General features: G+C 36.7%; 1 protein-coding gene across 1 annotated transcript in view; it reads right to left on the reverse strand.

Annotated features, from left to right (window-relative positions):
• Nucleotides 1-1,602: 1,602 nt before the first annotated feature.
• Nucleotides 1,603-20,492, reverse strand: part of ADAM12 (ADAM metallopeptidase domain 12) — a 181,505-nt gene continuing 162,615 nt past the window's right edge. Inside the window, exons 15-23 of the mRNA XM_032191052.1 lie at nt 20,062-20,170; nt 19,748-19,946; nt 16,660-16,737; nt 14,416-14,524; nt 11,510-11,645; nt 10,740-10,848; nt 10,082-10,264; nt 4,239-4,366; nt 1,603-1,939 (exon numbers count right to left, since the gene is read on the reverse strand). Coding sequence (XP_032046943.1) covers nt 1,879-1,939; nt 4,239-4,366; nt 10,082-10,264; nt 10,740-10,848; nt 11,510-11,645; nt 14,416-14,524; nt 16,660-16,737; nt 19,748-19,946; nt 20,062-20,170 — 1,112 coding nt within the window. The 3' untranslated portion in view covers nt 1,603-1,878. The remainder of the gene's footprint in view (nt 1,940-4,238; nt 4,367-10,081; nt 10,265-10,739; nt 10,849-11,509; nt 11,646-14,415; nt 14,525-16,659; nt 16,738-19,747; nt 19,947-20,061; nt 20,171-20,492) is intronic.

A 20,492-nucleotide genomic window follows, 5' to 3' on the forward strand; every position in this document is an offset into this window, starting at 1 on the left:
CTTGCCTTTGTTTTGGATAAGGAATTACATTTCTTTTTTTCCAGAAGACTAGAAAGCTCTAGCTTTAGCCATGTGTAACACATAGATGTTCCTTCCCCCTCTACACCCCATTATAGATATATGCTACTTCTGACATAAGAAAAGTGTTTTAAATACAAAATATCTCAAATACTCAAAGGTTATCATCTACACATTCTCAATATTATGTGGAAATTTTGATTTCTGCTGCACTGCCAAGCCTAGGGTAGGCTGGCATCCTACTTTAGAGTTGGTAGCTCTCCACACATGAGGCACCGGTGTTGCTGTTGTGGTTGCTTTAAGAATTGAATGCTTTTGTGTTTACTTGTGGTTTATTTTTCTAGCTAGCGACAAAGTAAACTATGGTTTATTTTTGTTTATTTAGTTTATCCATAAACATGAGTGCTATGCTGCCACAATGGGGAATAAGTGGGAGAATTAAATGCAATTACACTTACTGAAATGATATCCAAATTTCTAGCAATGCTTTTATTTTTGCTTAAAGATCAACAACAACAAAATACAGGCAATGAGGAAACTAACCTATGTAAGGTAATAGCTCCTTCTCCCTCTATTTCAACTGATATGCAAAAATTGTTTTTATTACAGCATATGTGAAACAACTGTATTCAGCAGTGCTACCAAAAAGGCACGGAAGAGATCAGATGTAATGTTACTATGCAGTAAAGAGATGAAATTTTGTTTCCATGTCTTAGGATAACCAAAGTTTACGTTCTAAAATATGTATTTTGTTTAGGAAATTAAGAAACCCAGAACAATATTTTAGAAGTTAAATACAAAACAGTAGTAAATAGTAAAGAGATGAAACTTTATTTCCATGTCTTAGGATAACCAAAGTCCGTGTTCTAAAATATGTATTTTGATTTGAAAAGTAAGAAACCCAGAACAATATTTTAGTTAATACAAAACAGTAGTAAATATGCAAAATACATTTGATAAGCAGAGCAATGAGGCAAAAGAAATTAAGTATAATAATTGATTTTTAAAATGCAACTTTGTAATGCTTGGCGTCCCCCCACCCCTTATGTGTAATCTGTTGTCAGTCTAAACAGTATAGGCATGTAACATAGTGAGTATTGGTTGAACTTAATTACCAAAGCATCAGAAAGGTAATGACACTGGAAGGCCTGATATCTGCATCAGTACGTACTAACCATAATGTGTTTGAGGAAAATGAGGTTAAAAAATACAGTTTTGTGATATACAGTACTTCTTCAGTAAGAGAATTTGTCCAAAAAGAAGACATTCTCTCATAGCACAGATTTCTTGACCATTTCAAACAGCAACGTGAAAACTGCTATTACAGTACAACTGCTAATGCTGAGTGATACTTTGGTAAGAACACACATTCCACATCTGTGTGCAATATTGGACATTTCACCATGTTTCGGGAGATTTTTTTTACCCTGACATACTTATTCAAGAGTTTGCTATGAACCATTGAGATTGATTTGTTTATACATTTGATTCATCAAAACTAAACACCCTACATAGGACCAATAGAGCAGAATTATTCAAGTTCATTGAAATATTAAAAAAAAAAAAAAAAAAAGGCTTCCTTTTTAGGAAAACTCAGCTATGGTAAAAATATCTACTACAGTGCACTGCACTGTAATAAATATTCAACATAAATTAATAATTTACAAGTACCTGAGCAAGTATACAGAGCACCATAGCACAGCACAGCACCAAAGGCAGTAGCTCAGAATTCTTAAAAATAATGCTGTTTTAAACATTAAAAATTCTAAGTATTGTTACAAAAATGAACTCCAGCTGGAGTTTAAAGATAGTGCAAACTTCTGTCTTCACTTTTTGTAATAAAGGTGTCAGATTTCCTAGTTATTTCACATCAGCAGTGTTGCTGGACCTGGATACATGTGGTGGATGCTTAGGAGCAGGTCTGTTGGAAAGAAAGAAAATAGCAAATGGTTATTTAAACTGTTGGTAGTTCTCACGGCCAGTGCTTGCTTGAGGCATGTAGAGGAATGGTAAAAACCCCTCAGCGAGTTCTATCGAATCTAACTTCAGGCAAATAGCATGGGGCTGCCATACTGGGACAAGATCTGACACCCTTTACAGCTTACTCACACACCCTCAATATGCTGAAGTCTGTGAATACCCACAGACTCCTCCCTTGGACTCAGGTGGTAACTGATGCCTGGCCAGTGGGATAAGCTTGCTTAGTGTTTCAGGTCTTGTCCTTTAAACTTTACTTTTCCAGGTGCTCACCAGTTTTGCAAAAACTCTACTAAAGGCAGCAGAGTAGCAGTTGGTTTAAAGCAGTGGAAGCAGTCAGCTGGAAGTATTATTACTTTCAGATTATCTTACTAGAAGGCACAGCCAGGGACTTAATCAAAGTGCATTCTTATGGTCTTTCTCTACAAGTATTAGGAAACTAACTAGATTCTATTTTTAATTTTTCTAAGCAATATTAAGTGCCTCACTAGCAGAATTCCTGTGGCTTAAAATACTACTTTCATCTTCCCTGCAGCTCACTTTTTATTCATAGGAAGCTGAAGACTATTGGGCAAGAAAATAACGACTTCAACTTTTTTTCCCTAAAGCAATTGGAATTGTTGTTTAAACAGTCAATAGCAGCAAAGTAAGAAATTTTAGATACAGTTTTGTATACAATCCCTAAGAGGAGTCCATCAAAGGCTGGATGTTTCTTTATTAGAGAAGGAGAAAATGGTGATATTCGATAATTAATTATTATACAATTAGTATGGACCTGTGAAAAATCAATTAAAAAAAGTCTTGACATATTAAACATTCTGCTACCAGAAAGTGAGTAATCTCAGAAAACAGCAACAAAAAGACGGAAGGAAATCGGCAAGTTTGTTACTAACTAATGCTCAAAAAAATAAATGGCATGTCTGTCTCTGTTATAGAACAATACTGTGGTGTAATATCATTGTTTGATCTTTTTGGACGGTGGGGTGTGGGAATGCATACTTTAAAAGAAGTTTGACAGGACTGTTAAAGGTTTCTGTGCTGCTGAGACCTATGATTTGGTGTATCAGAGTTTACCTACAACTAAACTGTTTGCCTGTTGCATATATGTTGCTCTAGGGACTACACAGATCTGAAAAATAATCTCGACACATAGTTTTCATCATGTGAAGAGTCTGGACTGCACTAACAGCATTTTTTTTGTTTAGTTTTCAAAACTCAAGCTTTCTTTTTTTTTTTTTTTTTTTTTTTTGTTAGAAAAGAAGCCATAATCTGCCTTTATGACATAGTAGACCTACCAAAAATCTCTGCTGCAACTATTTACCTGTTTTTCTTTCTTAGTTGTCCATGCAATTTAATTGCTATGTATTCTTCCATTTACATACATACTCTTTACATGCATACTTATGTTTGTATATACACCAACACGCTTGTTCCTATATAACAAAATCCCCGCATTCCTCATTCTTTCAACTTCATTGCCATTATGGAATGGATTACCTTCTGATAATTTTGAAATATAAAATAATGGCAAAACCTCTTTATAAAGATTGCTTGCCAATAGGATACTTTTGATCTGATAAAATAATTAAACAGGACATGTATGCATTGCTGAGCCTTTAAATCTTAATTACTCCCCCTCCATCACTAGTAGGGATAGTCATTTCACTTCTAGATTTTTAATTTTTTTATTCTTAACATTCCTTTTTGGATAAATATAGCTTATGTGTTTTCTGAATATTTGGGGTATTATATTCAGATGACTTAATGTTCTACCGTGAAATGTATGAGTAGAAAATTGCTTTCATTGGTGGCAAATTTTAACAGCAGCACTTGGTTCTCAGCCTAATTCTGTAAGGGGGCTGGCTAAGTGTTTTTATTTATTTATTTTTATTCTTTTTTCCTGCAAGAGTTTTCAGAAACTGGTGTTTATTAACTCCTTTCTCTTCCAAGGAATTGCAAATAGTAATTGGGCAGTGTTTTTGCCAGCTGCTTCCAGTAAGACCTCCATTATAAATTCTCATAGTCCTGTGGAAGTCAGTGCAATTTTGCTAGTGTACTCTTGTTGGGAATCAATCCAATACTGCATGCTTTTATAAGAGCAGGTAGAAAACGTTTGTCGCGTAGCCCTCAGCAATAGATACAGCAGAGCTCAGCTCAGAGTGCAGAGGATCTGCTCTAAGACAATTTAGACCTGCCTTATTGAACCGAGTGCTACAAGCCAAGCCATTTTGATGAGAACTAACCTTACAGGAGTAATGGGAGGCACAGCTTTTGTGTGTCCAAGCACTGGGGTGCACGCACTGTTATAACGAGCTTTGTTCAGAGGATCTGCTGGTAGAGGCTTCCGAGGGGGGTTTGGCTTGTGATTTTCCTGTTATAAAACACAAGGTCATCGTATTAGTCTTTATAATTGACATAATGGATTTAACATAGCAACTACTGAGCAAGAGCAAGGATAAGTTCAGTGTAGTTGTGACCAGATATGTTTAGATGAGTAAGCCATAACGCGTTTCCAGTAAAGAGGCACCTACATTTTAAAACAAAGCTTTAGGGATTTTGTTTCTTTTTCTTTTCTTTTCTTTTTTATTTTTTAACTTCAAAAACACTGGGTGCATCCATACTGAAATTAATGGTAAATTATTAGCAGATGAAGAACAACATAGATTGAATACATACAGTTGCAAAAAAAAAAAAAAAAAAAGAAGAAATAAAAAATAAAAATAATATATATGCACTATATATATATAATATATATATATATATTATATAATATATATGCAATATATATAAAGGTGGAAATACTAGAAATTACTTCATAATACAAGTTGAGATGACCACAGAAGCAAACTGCCTAAGTCTGGTTTGAATTGGGAGCATCTGTGGAAACTTTTGTTTAGAGATGCTGCTGTGCTTTCATTTTGTGGAATTAAATGATTTATTAATAAGGAACAGAAGTCATCTGCTATCGGGCTTGAGCTAATGTCTTTTCTGTGTGGTCCTTGAAACCCTGCAAACAGGGCAGTGTATCTATCTGTGGTCTTCATCTTGAAGAACTGGGATAGATTAGATGACTTGCTCAGGTCACACAAAGACTCTCCAATGTATCCAAAACCTCCAGATCCATCTGCTTTTCAAACTGCACTGTCACGCTTTCTCTAAAAACATTGTACAGAGTGATTTTACTCATCACTATTAGTTTGCCATAACTATCATTAGCAAAGTTGACCAAAAAGAAACAAGAAAAGTTTACATGCGTTATTTAGTTAAATATCTTCTGAAGGATGTTATGAAAACAAGAGGCGTGAATTACTCACAAATAAAGTACAAGTTTTAATTATTCATACTGAGCTTCATTTTGTGATAAATGTTGACTCTTCCAAAAAGGAAGTGCAGGGTGACTATCAGTAAGCATTTTGATTTAAAAAAAAGGCAAAATTTAGACCTTAACTAAATCTATATTGCATGTAATCACTTCAAATTTACCACAAGCTATACTTCAAAGCTGTATATAATGTTGCATTTCTTTTTACTCTCAGCATAAGTACTAGTTCATAAGTGAATGAGAAATAGCAACATGAAAAACAAAACTTATTTTAACTTGTTGTAGTAACCAAATCTCATATTCTGTATAAAAGTTAGTCTCGACCAGCATCCAGAAGAACTTTTTCATGACAAAACAAATAAAATATTTTTCTATAAGCAGCTTGTGAGAAAGGAAAAGCTCCATCTCTGGGGAGAAAAATATTGCAGATATTCTTGAAATAATCAGGCCTGGTAAATGTTGAGATAAATATCAGCTTGTTAAAACACAATGTAGCTTTATCTCACAGGACTGTCCTGCAGAAAGTCACAGAATTTAATTAAACACTAGAGAAGGAAGTTCTTCAGAACACAGTCTTTTCCAGTGATACAGAACTGAACAACCCTAAAACTGTTAAGAAAAGAAATCTTACCATCAGGATTTCTTAGGAAAGCTTACTTTGTGCACTAAACTTCTTACACAATGAAACCTTAATGTGTGTTTTGAAGTAAGGGATACCAATATGGAAAAAGTTAGCATTAGAAAGTGATAACTTTTTAATAACTGATTTAGATTTACAGTAAAAATAAAGCTTTTAAAAGTCACTATATTTATTGCATGGAAAGTTATATACAACTTTATTTGCAGCTTCATCACCTTGAGTACTGCAGCATTAAAAAAAACAAAAACAAAAAAAAAAAAAAACAAAAACAACAGTAAAACACAGAAACAACAGCAGCATAAAGACAGCAATAAGGAATGTGTCTTTGAACATTTTAAAGCCTTTATTCCCTTAACTGTCTCCACAAAAGCAGTCTTTTTCCTTGAGTACACCTGAATTAATCACCTGAATTAGTCTGATCACATGAGTATTCATCTGTTTGCTTGATCAGTTCTTAATTGTTATTGCATGATTTGTATTCACTATTCAATTAGAAGAGAGCTTTAGGCACCATAATTGGGAAGGAAACTGATGCAGGCTCAGCAATCTAGAGAAGTGAGTCTTGGTCTGAAGAGCTTAAGATCTGTTAATGATGAATGAACAAAAAGAGATGAAAACTGTCCCAGTTTGTTTGTTCTTATTAGCTATGCCCTGTGTCTAATCACCACCTGTAATTTTATTTTTTATTTTTTCCCCAAGCATTTGTAAAAACACTGTCCTTGAGTTAGTATACTTAAGAGAGGCAGAAAATTGGCTTGACAGGCCTAGTGTGGCAAGCTGAGAGAAAAACACGGTTTTCATCCAGAGCTTACAAAGTCATCAGGCATGCGTAGCTTAAATTTTTTTTACTGACACATTTCTGAATAAGCAATTGGAAGAAGTTTCTTTCCTGGAATGCACTGAGTGAGAAAGGTTGCCTTCTTCAATCTATTTAGATAAGAACTTCATTTGTATTAGCCCACTGTGTCTGAATCTGCCCTGAGATGACATAGGACAGGTATTAACAAGAATAACTGTGGCAGAAAGAGCAGAAGGTGAGCCCAGCTCCAATTTAGTGGGGAACAAGTGAAAATACGAAGCCATATTTCCTGTAATATGGCTGACCTGTAAAATACATGATATATTTTAGTAATAAGATAACAGTATCAGAAACTACACTTGAATGCAACCAGTAGCAAAACCAATTGGAAGTCTGGAAGTGATCAAATCAGAATACATGGACTGAATTCATGGTTTGTATAAATCTGCGCAGTGTTCTTGATTCAGTGGTGCTGTGCTGATTTATACTGATTGTGAATCTGGCCCATAAATAAAGTATGTTTGCCTCGTGAGAGCATCTGTAGGAAGAAGAAGCTGCTTATCAGTCAAAAGATTGTTAAATGTTAACGTTGGCATCAGTTAATTTGCTGTTTTTTTGTTGTTGTTTTTTAAATCTACTTGCATCTAGAAGGAAAATTTACTGTAAAATACTAATCCATTCATTTCTGTCTCAAGAGTCACTAGAGGGAAGAAGACTTGTCTTATAGTATACCACTGTGCCTTAGCTACCCAAAGCTGTAAACCAGGAGCAGCAGGAAAGTAGCTTGTGTTCAGATATATCTCTCAGATGGGAGAGCTTGACTGAAACTGAGGCAGATGTGAAGCCATCCACAAAGTGAATGGTTTTCTCTACTCCTCTGCAGTGCTCTGCAGCGCAGAGCACCTAGATGACATTAAGGATGTAGCAATGTTTTTTTAAAGTGCTTTCTCTTGATGACCTGATGGGTGTGGTTCCAAGGAATTAGTGTTGAAGGAATACTTTAACTGCTGTCTATATTAAATAAACGTCTTGAAGTTGCGATAGGGACAGTTCAGGCTGAGTGTTAGGAAGCTGCTACAGTTAAGAAGTGGTTGGACAATGCTCTCAGACATAGGGTCTGATTTTTGGGTGGTCCTTTGGGGACCCAGGAGTTGGACTTGATGATCCTTGTGGGTCTCTTCCAACACAGGAAAGATATTCTATGAAATTAGACTAAAACTATTCTAAAGCTACTTTCTCTAAGCTTTGAGAGAGTAAGATAGCTAACTTGGGAAGAAAAAATTTGCTTCCCTTGTGGTGTTTTCTGTATTCCTAGAGTATAAAAAGCAGTTATTTCTGATAATCTTGAATTTATGATAGGGATATAATGTTGAAAGAAGCCACTCTTGACTATTCACTAAGTTTCCCTGAGTTCATCCACTGTTTGTCTCGTTACTGTTTTATGCTGCAACTGAAAATTGAAAACATCAATATTTTGCTTGATGGAGTAGCAGTCTCAATTACTTTCAGCTGCTAAACTGAAAAAACATTTTGGCAGTTTCAGCTCTGTCAGATGCTGGTAATGATGGCACCAGAGAGCTAGTATTCTACCTTGCACTTTGTGAGGTTTGAAGGGAAGGGCATGTAGTGGTGCATTGGGCTGTGACAGGCTGGGCAGGTCAGAGTGAGAAACGTTTCCTTTTCTTGGAATACCTTTTCTCTGTCTGTCTTCTGCTAGCATGAGGCAGCATAAGCTTGTAAATTGCTAGATACTTTTTTTTTGTTGTTGCTGTTTGATTGTTTAAAGGAAACAGTTTGATTAACAAATAGGAAAAGCACTTTTGTTCAAAATCTTAACTTTGAACAATGTGAAACATGCAGAATGTTCCAATAAATGCAAGAAAATAAACAATGAAACCATTGGAGCTAAAGACAAAAACAACACAAACCAGTACCAGTCCAGTTTAAAAAAAAAAAAAAAAAAAGGCTTTGAAAGAATCAATATTTCCCACTCCTTTGAAATTGGAGATAAATGACTAGCAAGATGGAAAAGTGAAGAAGAAAAAGATAAACTAATTGGAAAGAGGCTAATAAACTGTCCCTACTTTTAAAAGTTGATCTAACCAGAGTGATTTGCTGTTCAGACAGTCCAAATTGCAATGTTTTTTTAACATTTTTCTTACTGACAAAATTTGTAAGCACAATGGCATGGCAGCTCAGCACTGTCTCATCCCTCTTTATTTCTTTGTTCTTTCTGCACTCGCCTTTCAAAGCACTACAATTCAACAACTGTTTCTCATAGACATATCCTTCTACAAATCATTGGGAAAGTGTCTTGGAGTAGCTCACGAGGTTGCTGCATGAAGAAAACGCTGTCCTTGGACATCCTTGCTAGCCTACTGGTAGGCACAGTCCCTCAAGACACAACTGTTTGAGTACGGATTTGTAGAAAGTGCACCAGTGTGCTACTCATTTAAGATAGCTTGGCAATAATAATATTCATTTCATTTTAATTTTGTACTTTATCCAGAATAGAAAAACGTCTACAAAACAGAACTAGCTGATTGCCTGATTGTTTTTCTAAGACACAGTCATGCTACAAATGTGACCATAAGAGAAAAGTTAGTGACAAGAAAAGGACGTTTTAATATAGACAACTGCACAGACAACTTCATCTACCCTGAATATTGCTTTGAGATGCATCTTATTACCAAAAAAACCTATCAGCTCTATTTGAACATTGAGAGGAAATATAGGTTTAATGAAGTAAGTGTAGACAATTCTAAGTCTTTTCAAATCTGTGATCTGAAAAAAAAAAAAAAAAAACAAAAAAAAAAAACAATTTACATACCCTTCTGCAGAGCAGAACTACATCAAGCTAATACCTTCTGCTCTCGGGCAAGATGTCTGTAACTTGACTTCCTCAATTATATCACTGTATTTAACACCTTGCTAACAACTGCTATGGCTTCCTCTCGGTTTGGCAACAGACAAAATGAGCTTGTGTTTGCCCCTAATGTGGAACTTGTTCATACTGCTATGTCTTTTAAGTGGGGGAAAGAGATTTCAGGATCCTCATCTTTAGAATTGCTGCCACAGCTGGCAGAAACCCGTATAACCTTCTGGAGCAAAATGAGAGCTTAAGGAATCTTTATTAAATTATCTATGCCACATTCCTAACAGTGTAAAGTGTATAAAGAAAATATAATGGCAAAAGGCCATTATAAAGAAAATATAAAGGCAAAAGGGAAAGATGAGAAAACTGCTTAATTCCTATTCATCACATGCAGATATTCACGCACTCAGTGTTAAACAGAAAAGAAGTTAAAAGAAAATCTGTGGTTACCTGGGAGAACCTCAGTGAGGGGTTAGCTGGCAAGGGTCTTTCAGGCACAGCTTGATGACATGGCAGCTGGGGAAGGGGTGGTAGGACTCGCTGTGGTGTTTTTAACGGTGGTAAATCATCCGTCTTCACAGGGTTGCTAATGTCAACGATCTGATACGGCAGCGGTCGTCTCGGGCCATCTCTCTGCAGAAATAACCCCACCCCAGAAAACAGTTATAAACTTCAGGAGTTGATACAAGCATTGATATAGGCATTACTCCTTAAAAAGTCACATTATTCACTTGCTTTTCTCTTCTGCTCTGCTTTCATCTACCTTCGACACCTCCCCTGCAACCGGAATGGTGATTAACAGTTTCCAGAGTCCTACTGAAGCATTAATCGTTCACCATTTAGATGTGGTGTTCTGGTGTAAGGCAGCTGACTCTGTCCCAAAGACAAGAATTTATTTCATGTGCTTAACATCCCCACCTGTGCAAAACCTGGAAGCCATTACTGTATTCTGAGGCCTACTTCTCCCGTTTTGCATGTTTTATTTCTATGTGATATCAGTATGTACTGATGCAATGTAATTGATTTAGAATAAATTACTTAAATGAAATCCAAAACAGATTTTTATTTATTTATTTATTTATTTATTTTAAACTACCCAGGGACTTACTTTTGGTATGTTTATATTTTGTGGCTTCATGATGAGGTTTTTACTGAGAGATGTGGTGTGAATGTGATTAGGCTCAGACAAACTGGAAGGCCTTGTTGGACTCACAGACCTGCAATACAAGCATACATTTATTGAACACGACATTCTGCTTTATAGCATTTTTTTTTAAAAAGTAACCTCTTTTCAGAATGAGATTTTGCAAGGTCTTTCTGACTTTTCATAGTAAACAAGGAAAGTAAAAATTCTCTAGTGCTCCTGCAAGAATAAAAATAAATATTGATTTTTTTGAAACCAGTAGTCTGTTAAATTAGCTTCTGCAATCTGTGGAAATGCAGCTTTGTAACACCCAAGAGACTCTTCTAATGAATCTAGCATTTAAACAGTAATGACCTCAAATATGAAAGTTTCAGCTCACTCGACTGAGTTTAGATAAAAGGCCATGCAATATAATGAGACCATTTCAAGCAAATGAATATGAAGGTAAGACTTCCTTCAATTTTTGAACTTTTTTTTTTTTTTCCAATCACAAAAAGAGGTATATAGTCAAACCAAAACCCACATTATTACTGACAATCAGTAAAGTTAAACCAGGAAAAATTCTGCTGATAATACTGTGTGAATATTTTTAAGGCTGGCTCTTTCTAAAAGATATTCAGACCATTCTGTGATGAACACCAAGATGAGATTTGCCATGTTTACAGCTATTTTTTTTAACAAATATCTTTAAAGATAATAATAATAGGCAGTATAATTAGGCAAAATGATCATACCTTAGTTTCTCTATTGTTGTCTTCTTACTTGTAAACAGTAATCTCATGAAAGTCTTCCTTTTCAGATACATGATTGACCCAGCAAAGATAAGGCACAGAATAGTTATCAACACTCCTATGGTTAAACTCTTATTATCTGCAACAGAACACATTGAGTTTGCTTCTATTAGGAGCCATCTTTATTCAAATGTGTTATGTATACGGAGCAGGACATTGCTGCCTTGTCTGGTTTTCTAACTGCAGTGCAGGTGACGTGAATAAACTGTGTGCTAAAGACTCAAACTCTTATTTCTCTGTAGCAGTGCCAGCTGGTGCCTTCCTCATGGGCTGCCTACTTCCAGGGCAGGGGGGAGAGGAAGGGAAGAAGGACCAAATAGAGACCTAGCTCATGGTGTGGGTTAAGTGCAACATCTTCAATATGCTGTCCCTCAAGCATAAGCTGTAGCTCTAGCTCCTTTGTAACTAGATTTTCATTATAACTGGGGTTTCATTGCACTTGGACTGGTGTGGTCCAGCCCAGGTGGCTGTCAAGTCTAATCTGGAGGCAATCAAGGAGCTGGAGGAGTGTCTTCAGCACTGGGGCTGTGTGCTTTCAGAGGAATGTGCTGCCTAGGCACGGGACTGCAGCCTCCTGTACTTGTTCCAGTTTTCAGAGTGCTTTAAGCTACGTTAAGTACATTGCTGGGACCTAAGTGAGGCTCAGTGGAGATGCAAGTCCTGACTAGATGACTTGCAGCTGAAAGCAAGCCTTATTTTTTAGGAAGAGGTAAGCCATAAGCATCAGAGCTGCTGCTATGTGATACAATCATCGCCTGGAGGAGAGGATGTTGTGATTTTGCAGGACTGCCGACCTGAAAAGTGCACACTCCCACAGTAGGAGATGCATCTTTAATCTTTGCTCTGGTAACCTATCATCACTGTCTCGGTCTTATCCTGATTGAATTTCAGCCAGCTGGCTCTCATCGACTGGCCTCAGCTCGCGCCGAAATGGTGAACACAGTCAGCAGCACTGACTCAACAAGCTGCACGTGGGGCTCGATGGGGTGTGAAGTGCTGCGATTTTTACTCTGTAGCACTGCAGAACAGTAAATCCCTCACCATTTCTAAAAGATTAATAAAATTAATAAACTCAGATTATGCAATTAAAATTAATTAACTTCTCCACCTAACAATTAAATATGTAAGGCTTCTTTATAAGAAAAATATGGAGTCAAACACATGTGTTTACTCCGAGTCAGCTGGGTAAAATCAGTTACTAAATACTAATGAGACCATGTGCCACATTTGACTAAGATGAATGTATTTTATTGATCTAATCCTTCTGTAATTTGATTTAGAGATGTGCAGACTACTCAAATCATAATCCAAACCACCCCATCAAGAGCTCATATTTAAATTCAAATGTCAGGGATAGAAAATTAGGTCCTCTAGCAATTTCCATATTTGTTTATTCCCAGAATTATTGAATTTAGCCCTGTCTTTAGAGAAAAATGGCCAAAATACCACACTGCATTAAGCTATTGTTAACATGGTTTTCTATTAAATTGAAGTGTTGGCTTCCAAAACACAAAATGCAAGAATTATAAAAGATACCCTATATTTGCCTTTTGCAGTTAGCTTTGTCTGTGCAGCGTGTTATTATAATATATTTTGTAGCTCCCTAGATACTTTGATACAAGATAAGCTGAAAAGGGACTGTAATGCTTTAGAGCATATCTTAACAGAAAAACATTTAACACACAAGTGATCACACTTGTTCGGTGCCTGAGCACAGTTTCTTTGCTATCTTACCAGTTGGTAGGTATTAAAAAAAAAAGAAAAAAAAAAAAGACATTTCAACAGAGAAATCATAATGCACAGCTTTGTAATGGAAATGACTGTGATGTCATAAATCCAGCATTACAATTCACTGCAGGATCTGGCATGTAGAGAATACAATCCATTTTGGTTTTGAATAGCATTATTCATATGAAAACTTGCAGATCACTTTCCAGCAAGTTTTAGGTTATATACGTATATGTGAGTAGACTGCTGGTCCTGTCACTTGCTCAGACATGAATCAGAAATATCTCTATGGAAGTCACTAAAGTTACAATACTTTGGAGAAAAATTGGCAGGTGATGATCATCAAATCCTATAAAATTGCACCATGTGTAGAAATAATTCCTTCTGAGGCTGGCCAAAGATGAAGTAAGATACTGATGCCAATATTCTACAGACTGAACAATGGGAAACTGAAATACAAATTACAGAAAATGTGCATCTCGTGCTACTATTGTATGGTAGGAAACTCCTGATGAATGTGTGGAAGCTATTTATAAAAATGTAGTTTTAAGCTGATTCTTCTTAGAAGCACGATATCAAATATATTGTTGAATATGCAAAATTTTTGCATGTATAATCTGTACATTGAGTTTTCATTAGGCACATAGCTATAGTAACAGGCCATGCATACAATAAGGTTGTTCTGTCCTGATACTCTTGGAAAATGCTCTGGAGCCTGGCATATCTCAGCGTGAATCCAGAGCACTGCAATGTTCATCTACCATGGCAACAGGGCTAGCATGAGCGTGGGAGTTAGCTCCTCACCCTCGGCTTAGATCAATACCATTTCAGGGAGCTTCTAAACATGACCACATATCTTAAAAAAAAGAGAAAGATGACACAAGATGAGACTCACTGGGACTACTGTGCCTTTAGTTATGCAAGAAAACTGACGGACTCAGCTGGCCTTGGTTTTGCTTCACTAGATTTTCAAGCTGGCACCAATGCATTTAGAATAAACCATTAGACTTTACTGACTATCCCAATCTTGCAAGCTCGTTACTCACAAAACAGCATTCTGTATTTGCATTCTTTATTATGGAAATATGGAAATGACAGGTAAAGCATGAATTGCTACTCACCTGCTTGCCTTATGGGTCCACTGTCCACGCTGCCACCGAACCCTGGCTTGTCACAGTAGGGGGGGGCCCAGTCAGCCTCGCAGTGACAGTTCTTTTTATTGTTGCAGACCTTCAAAAGAAAAGAAAGATGACCTAACATGAAAAGTATTATACTATACATCTGAGAAGGGCTCTGGCCAATACCGCCTCTTAATCAGATAGTGACACATCTGAAAGAAATAAAGCTCCTGTCACAAGGGAGATGTACTGGTATCTGCTCCTTGCCACAGCTAAGATGGCATAAAGCAACTCCAAAGGCAAGAGAGCAAGGAAAAAAGAAAGTATTATTATTTATGTGGCAGGTAATAGTTTGAGTTGCAGCAGTTGACAACTTCTATAATCACAATAAGGATAATCACACACCTCTTAAGTCTTACTCTCTTTGCCTCCAGCAGCAACATTACCTGCTTTCTAACTTCTGTTCCTTCTGCCCTCCCAGGAACAAGATTGTTAATACAGTAAAGCTTTGTCAGCCCACTTGAATCCTCCTACCCATCAAGGGTTTGTGTTAGGCTGCACATTGATTTGTCCACTGCTCAGACCCTTCAGCAGTTGGAGCAGTTGCTGGAAGGTGTGAAACTGAAAGCAGGGCAGAGGAAAAACTCCCTTTGATATCATAGATATCCTAATTGTATGGCCTATAAAGATGCAGTCCTCAGTGTTCTGGTGGTTTTTATCAGGGCTAAGGAAAAACTCGCAAGACCTGATTGACCTAATGCTCCCTGCAGAGTAAGAGAGCTCCAAGAGACCAAAGTCCATCTTCAATAGCAGCCAGTTCCCCCTGCACAGAAGAAAGGAGCTGGTAGACTCAGCTATTCCCACAGGAGGTCCCAAACTCCTGTGGGAACACCCATCAAAAGAAGGGCTGCTTTTTATTCCCTTTCACTAACACCCAGGTAGTGGCTATGATAGTAATACTGGGGCTAGTAGTCCATGCTGTATCAGCTGAGTACATAAAGTGAACAATACATTATGTGAACAGGCCAAAACTTTTCCTGCACAGGACAAAGAAAGCACAGTTGCAAGTAGATGCTCAAATTTATTTTTAATGCAAGTTTTTGGGCTTAGGGCTAGTTATCAATGTGGTCCTTAATTCTGTGCTAACACTGTTCATCACTTATCAGCCACCGTCATGGAAAAGCTACACAATAGATGGATTTATAAGACATGAGTTAGTTCACAAAGTTTTCAAATATGCATTTTTTTGCAAGGTCAGCTGGCAGGTTTTCAGCAAAACTATACTGGCTCTGTCTGCAGAGTATTAAAGCATCCTTCACATAGCTTAGCCTTGCTATGGTCATACAAAATACAAAAAGAAATGATTTACTTTTCAAAAACAGCAAGATATTTGAAAATATAATTTGTTAAGCATTATTTTTTAAATTAAAGCACTCCAGAAGGTCCCTTCTATGGTTCCATGAAATCCTTTTTTGACTACTCAGGAGTTACTGTAGGTACAAAGATGCCTATCTAAGCCAGTGCTTATTCCAGCACAATGATAAGATGCATCACCATTAACATTGCACAGTTTTGTGTATGTGGGATGATAAAATAAAGTAAATTAAAATCCCCTCACAGGACAGGACAGGGCATTTCCAAAATTTTTCACAGAAACAAACAGATCATTAGAAAATCAAGGTTAATAAGGCATAGCTTGACATGATTAACATTTTCATAATATAAACTAGCATTCAAAACACTTTGCTGTTGTTAACTGATTTCAAATATTTCATTCTCTGTCACTTTCATACCATGAAACTCATCTATATACTTTATTTTCATAATTTTGGAAATGCTTTTTTGAGATATCTCAATTCAAATGCATATTTAAGCTTTTCTGGACCCACATAGAAACTGTCTTTTTTGAAACGTTAATGGAAAATTTTCATGACGGAAGGTTAGACAAAATTTCTTTGAAGATGACAAAATTCCTTTTTATCACAGACTGTTAATTAAGAATAAGATAATTACTAACTGATAAATATTCCTTTGTTAAATGAAAATAATTTCATTTCTTGTAGTTCATATAAGGGATATGGAAAATTGAAATACATAAGAAAAAATATTGCAATGACTTCGACTCATATATTACAAAGAATCACACATCTCAAATGTATTACTTAAAATCATGTCTTGTCTAGTGTTTATTGACTGTAAAAAAAAAAAAAAAAAAAAAAAAAAAAAAAGTATTCCCATAATACTTACTCCACGTCCATGGCACTTTGTTGCGCATTTGTGTACACCAAAAACACTTGTATTCTGGCACCGGCGATTAAGACAAATCTGCAAAATAAGGAAAGAGGGGTTTTAATAGGAGCAGAACTGCTGGTGCTCACCATAGACCATGTCCCTCTCAAACTCTTTACATCTGTTCATCTGTCAATGGCTCCTATAGCAGTTTTGAAGATTTCCCAACACACAAGTTGCACTGACAGCATGCTGACAAAAAGATAAGGACAGCAGCAGTAGATGTCTTTTTCTTTGTGGACCTTTTATGTCCAAATCTGTGGAATTTAAATATTGCACCCTGGCCAATACTGAATTTCAGTCATAGTTCATAGTTGGTTAATATGCTGAGCTTGCGTAACTAAACAGGCAGAGTTTCACTCGGGTGGAACCACTTATTTTTTCTTTATTTGTTTTTCTTCTTTCAAGTCAATTAAAAAAAACAACACAGCAGTTTGCATTTTTGAGGACTAAGAAATGCATTGAGTAGGTCTCAGTTCAGGTCCCTTTGTGCCATAAATTAGCGTAACTGTATTGATATCAATTGCTCAATATATCCCTTACATGCCAGTGTGGAACTTGCCCCAGGACAGCCTGAAAATTTACCTGAGCTTATAGATACGTATGGCTCATTATTGTTCATCAGCAAAACTGAGATCTTACTGACAGTTTCCCTAAGATAAACAAATTTTTGATGTCAAATATAAAACAGCGATTCATAAAGTAATAATAATAACCTGACAGGAAATGGAAGTAAACTAGTAGCATATGCAACGTACTCATGCAAAATATTTTGCTGTCCAGTCAGGACAACTTTACTCTGCCAATATAGCTGAAAACTGGTATAAAAGAAGAGTGGCACTGTCTAATAACACCATCAAACTGTCAAATGGCTGGTGAGGATGTCAGTAATAAGAATTTATTCTATTCAAAACTGTAAAAAAAAAATATGCAACTGGAATGACTTACTATACTCTATTGATCAAAAAAAAAAAAAAAAAGAAAAGAAAGAAAGAGAGAAAAAAGTCACTGCACAATTTTGCTCATGTTTAACTGCAGTTCAGTTCAGTAGTACTAAAAGTCAGTCACAATAATTAGCATTAAGCAGGGAAAAGTGTTGAAGGAGACGACAGGGATGCTTAATCAGGGCACTTATCCCCTGGGGAGAAGGAAAAATGGAAAGGAAATTAGAGTGAATTGGCATCAACATGCACGCATGTAGAGAATATGGTCTGATTACAGCAGTATTCACAATTCAAATATTCATAGTGCAGTAGCACACAGAATTTTGATCACATTAAAATGGCTGCATTTCAAATTGTGTATCTTCAGCTTAGAAAACTCAAGAATATTTAAATTCATATTCTTAATCCATAATACAAACGCACTAATGTCCTCAAAGTAAAACATACAATTTCATAAGTATTAGCCTGCGTATTCTATAGTGTGCATGTGTATGATTAGATAGATTAGAAAGATTAAATACTCATTAGTAAAACATAATGGGGTTCTTTCCCAGCGTTGAATTTTCTTTGAAAAGAAGTTTTATAACAGATTGACTTAGAAATGTTATGTAAGGGTTGTTTTCCTGTACCAGAACTGGATTTGCACTAGGGACATGTTTTAAAACCGTTCCCAATGCAGAGTGGTAATCCAACATAATTCAAAAGCATTCAGAAATTCAGAGACTTATTTGAATTTACCACAAATTATCAAAGCATTTTTTTTCCTCTTTGCCAGTAATCCACTAAGGGTATGAAACCTTCATTTCAATAGTTCTTGGACTCTTTTCCATTCCTCCCCTCTTTAAACTCATGGCTGTCTCCCACCTTTTTCTGTTCATTTTCTCTCCAAAGAAAGCCTATGAATGTGACAGCCACATGAAATTTGGACTACATTCATGCCAGATAAATCAGAATGTTTGCAAAATATGATTGCAAAAATCAGTTTTGATGGCTGAACATAAACGGGTTTATATTTTTAAAATAGATCTTACAGAAACAGCTTTTCTTGCAAGAAAAAGAGGAGGGGTGGCATAATCAGCAGATCAGATAAATACAGTTTGAAATCTAAAGTGAAGTTAATGATAATTTTGCAATGCCATACACACTGAAAAAGTTTGCAGCACTGGTAGAAAAATCCATGGAAATAGTAGCGGATGCAAAAGCAACTGTGTAAAAGCACAGCAGCACAGAGCGGCACGTCCCCAGCACACACCTGCAGTATGGGGACTTTCTATGCCAGAAGTGCTAAGTAACCCTTGATGTATTTTTCCCCAGTGAAGCTAGTTATTCACTTCTTGAACACATTCACTGTTTTACATTTTGTGGCAACCCATTGACAGAGCTCACAGAACGCTCTGTGAAAAATAAATAAATAAATAAATACCCTTTTGTTTGCTCGCCTGATTTCTGATTTAATTTGTTTCATTCTTAGGTGTTACTGTCTCCTCCCCAAACTACTCAAGATTTTATGTATTTGTATAATCTACCAAGTCTTCAAGATCTCTTCACCGAGCCAGAACACTTATTTGAGAGCTTATTGCAAGCTGAGCACCCTGAAGCAACGCAAAGGACACTTAGAGGGCATGGGAGTTTCCAACCCTCGAACACCAAACCCTGAACTTAGGTAGGAATAAACATCAACTCAACTGCAATGCTAATTTCTACGTCTTGCTTTCACCAGTGAATAGCATGATTTTATCAGAATTTCATTAACTATTCTGCAGTGTACTTTGCTGTACTTATTTTTCAAGGAACCTCTATCCTAACTGGATAGAAACTTGGGGCTGTCTTAAAAAATCAAAACAAAACAACAGTTATTAATTTAAGCAACTTTCATTGCATCTGCAAATCTGTAATCCAGAACAGTGGCCAGAAGAAGGGAGTAAACATCTGACTCAGTGTGAGAAACAATAAGAGCCAACCAATTCTTTTGTGGGGAAAAAAAAAAAAAAAAAACAAAAAAAAAAAAATCCCAAAGCAAAAACCAGTCAGTTTAGTAAAAAATACTGTGCAGCTGGAAGGTGGTGATGTTCTCTCTGTCTGGGATTGTTTCAGAACCTTACTTTTCCATCTTCACACTTGGTTCCTGACAGCACAAGACCCGGGTCTGGCATATCATCCCCCAAATACACGTGGGTACCACGGCACAGGATCTTTCCACCTTCCTGAAGGGGGATATTGGTTTCTATGGAAACAGCATTGGTACCAATCACAGGTCGATTTGCTCCCCCTTGACACTGAATTTTTCCACATTTTGCATCTCTGAAGGAAACAGACAAAATGAAACGTTAATGAAATCATTGTAGATGTTATATACCCATTCCCACCACCCTCACATCAGTTCCTGTGTTGGTGACGAGAGACCAAGAGACCCTACCTGGGCTCACACTTGGCAAAGGAGCTCTTGGAGTCTTTGCCACAGTTGCCGTAAGGATCACCTGCAGAATTGACTCTCTCAAAGCAGATCCCAGGAGCAGGTTTCGCACCTGAAACGAAACCTAGTCAGAACTTTCATCTCGTACAAGGTGTTTTTAATAATTTTCTTTGAGCTCCAGTGATGTTTTAGGGGAAGGTAAGATGTGATCTGCATGTTGATGAAGCACAGCAGAGCAGTTGTGCTGGATCAGCATGCTAATTGAAGAGCCTGAATGTGTGGGTTTTCCACAGTCCTTTGTCTCTCTTGGCAGCCCTGTGCAGTAGACAATGCTGAACTCATTCTCTTTCAGAGTTCCTACATGATGGTCCTCTTGTGAATCCTCCTAGGACACAAAAACTTTTAGCAAATGCCAAATCTGGTTTAGTGAAGAA

Source organism: Aythya fuligula, chromosome 7 (assembly GCF_009819795.1).
Source record: "Aythya fuligula isolate bAytFul2 chromosome 7, bAytFul2.pri, whole genome shotgun sequence".
In the NCBI taxonomy this organism is placed as follows: Eukaryota; Metazoa; Chordata; class Aves; order Anseriformes; family Anatidae; genus Aythya; species Aythya fuligula.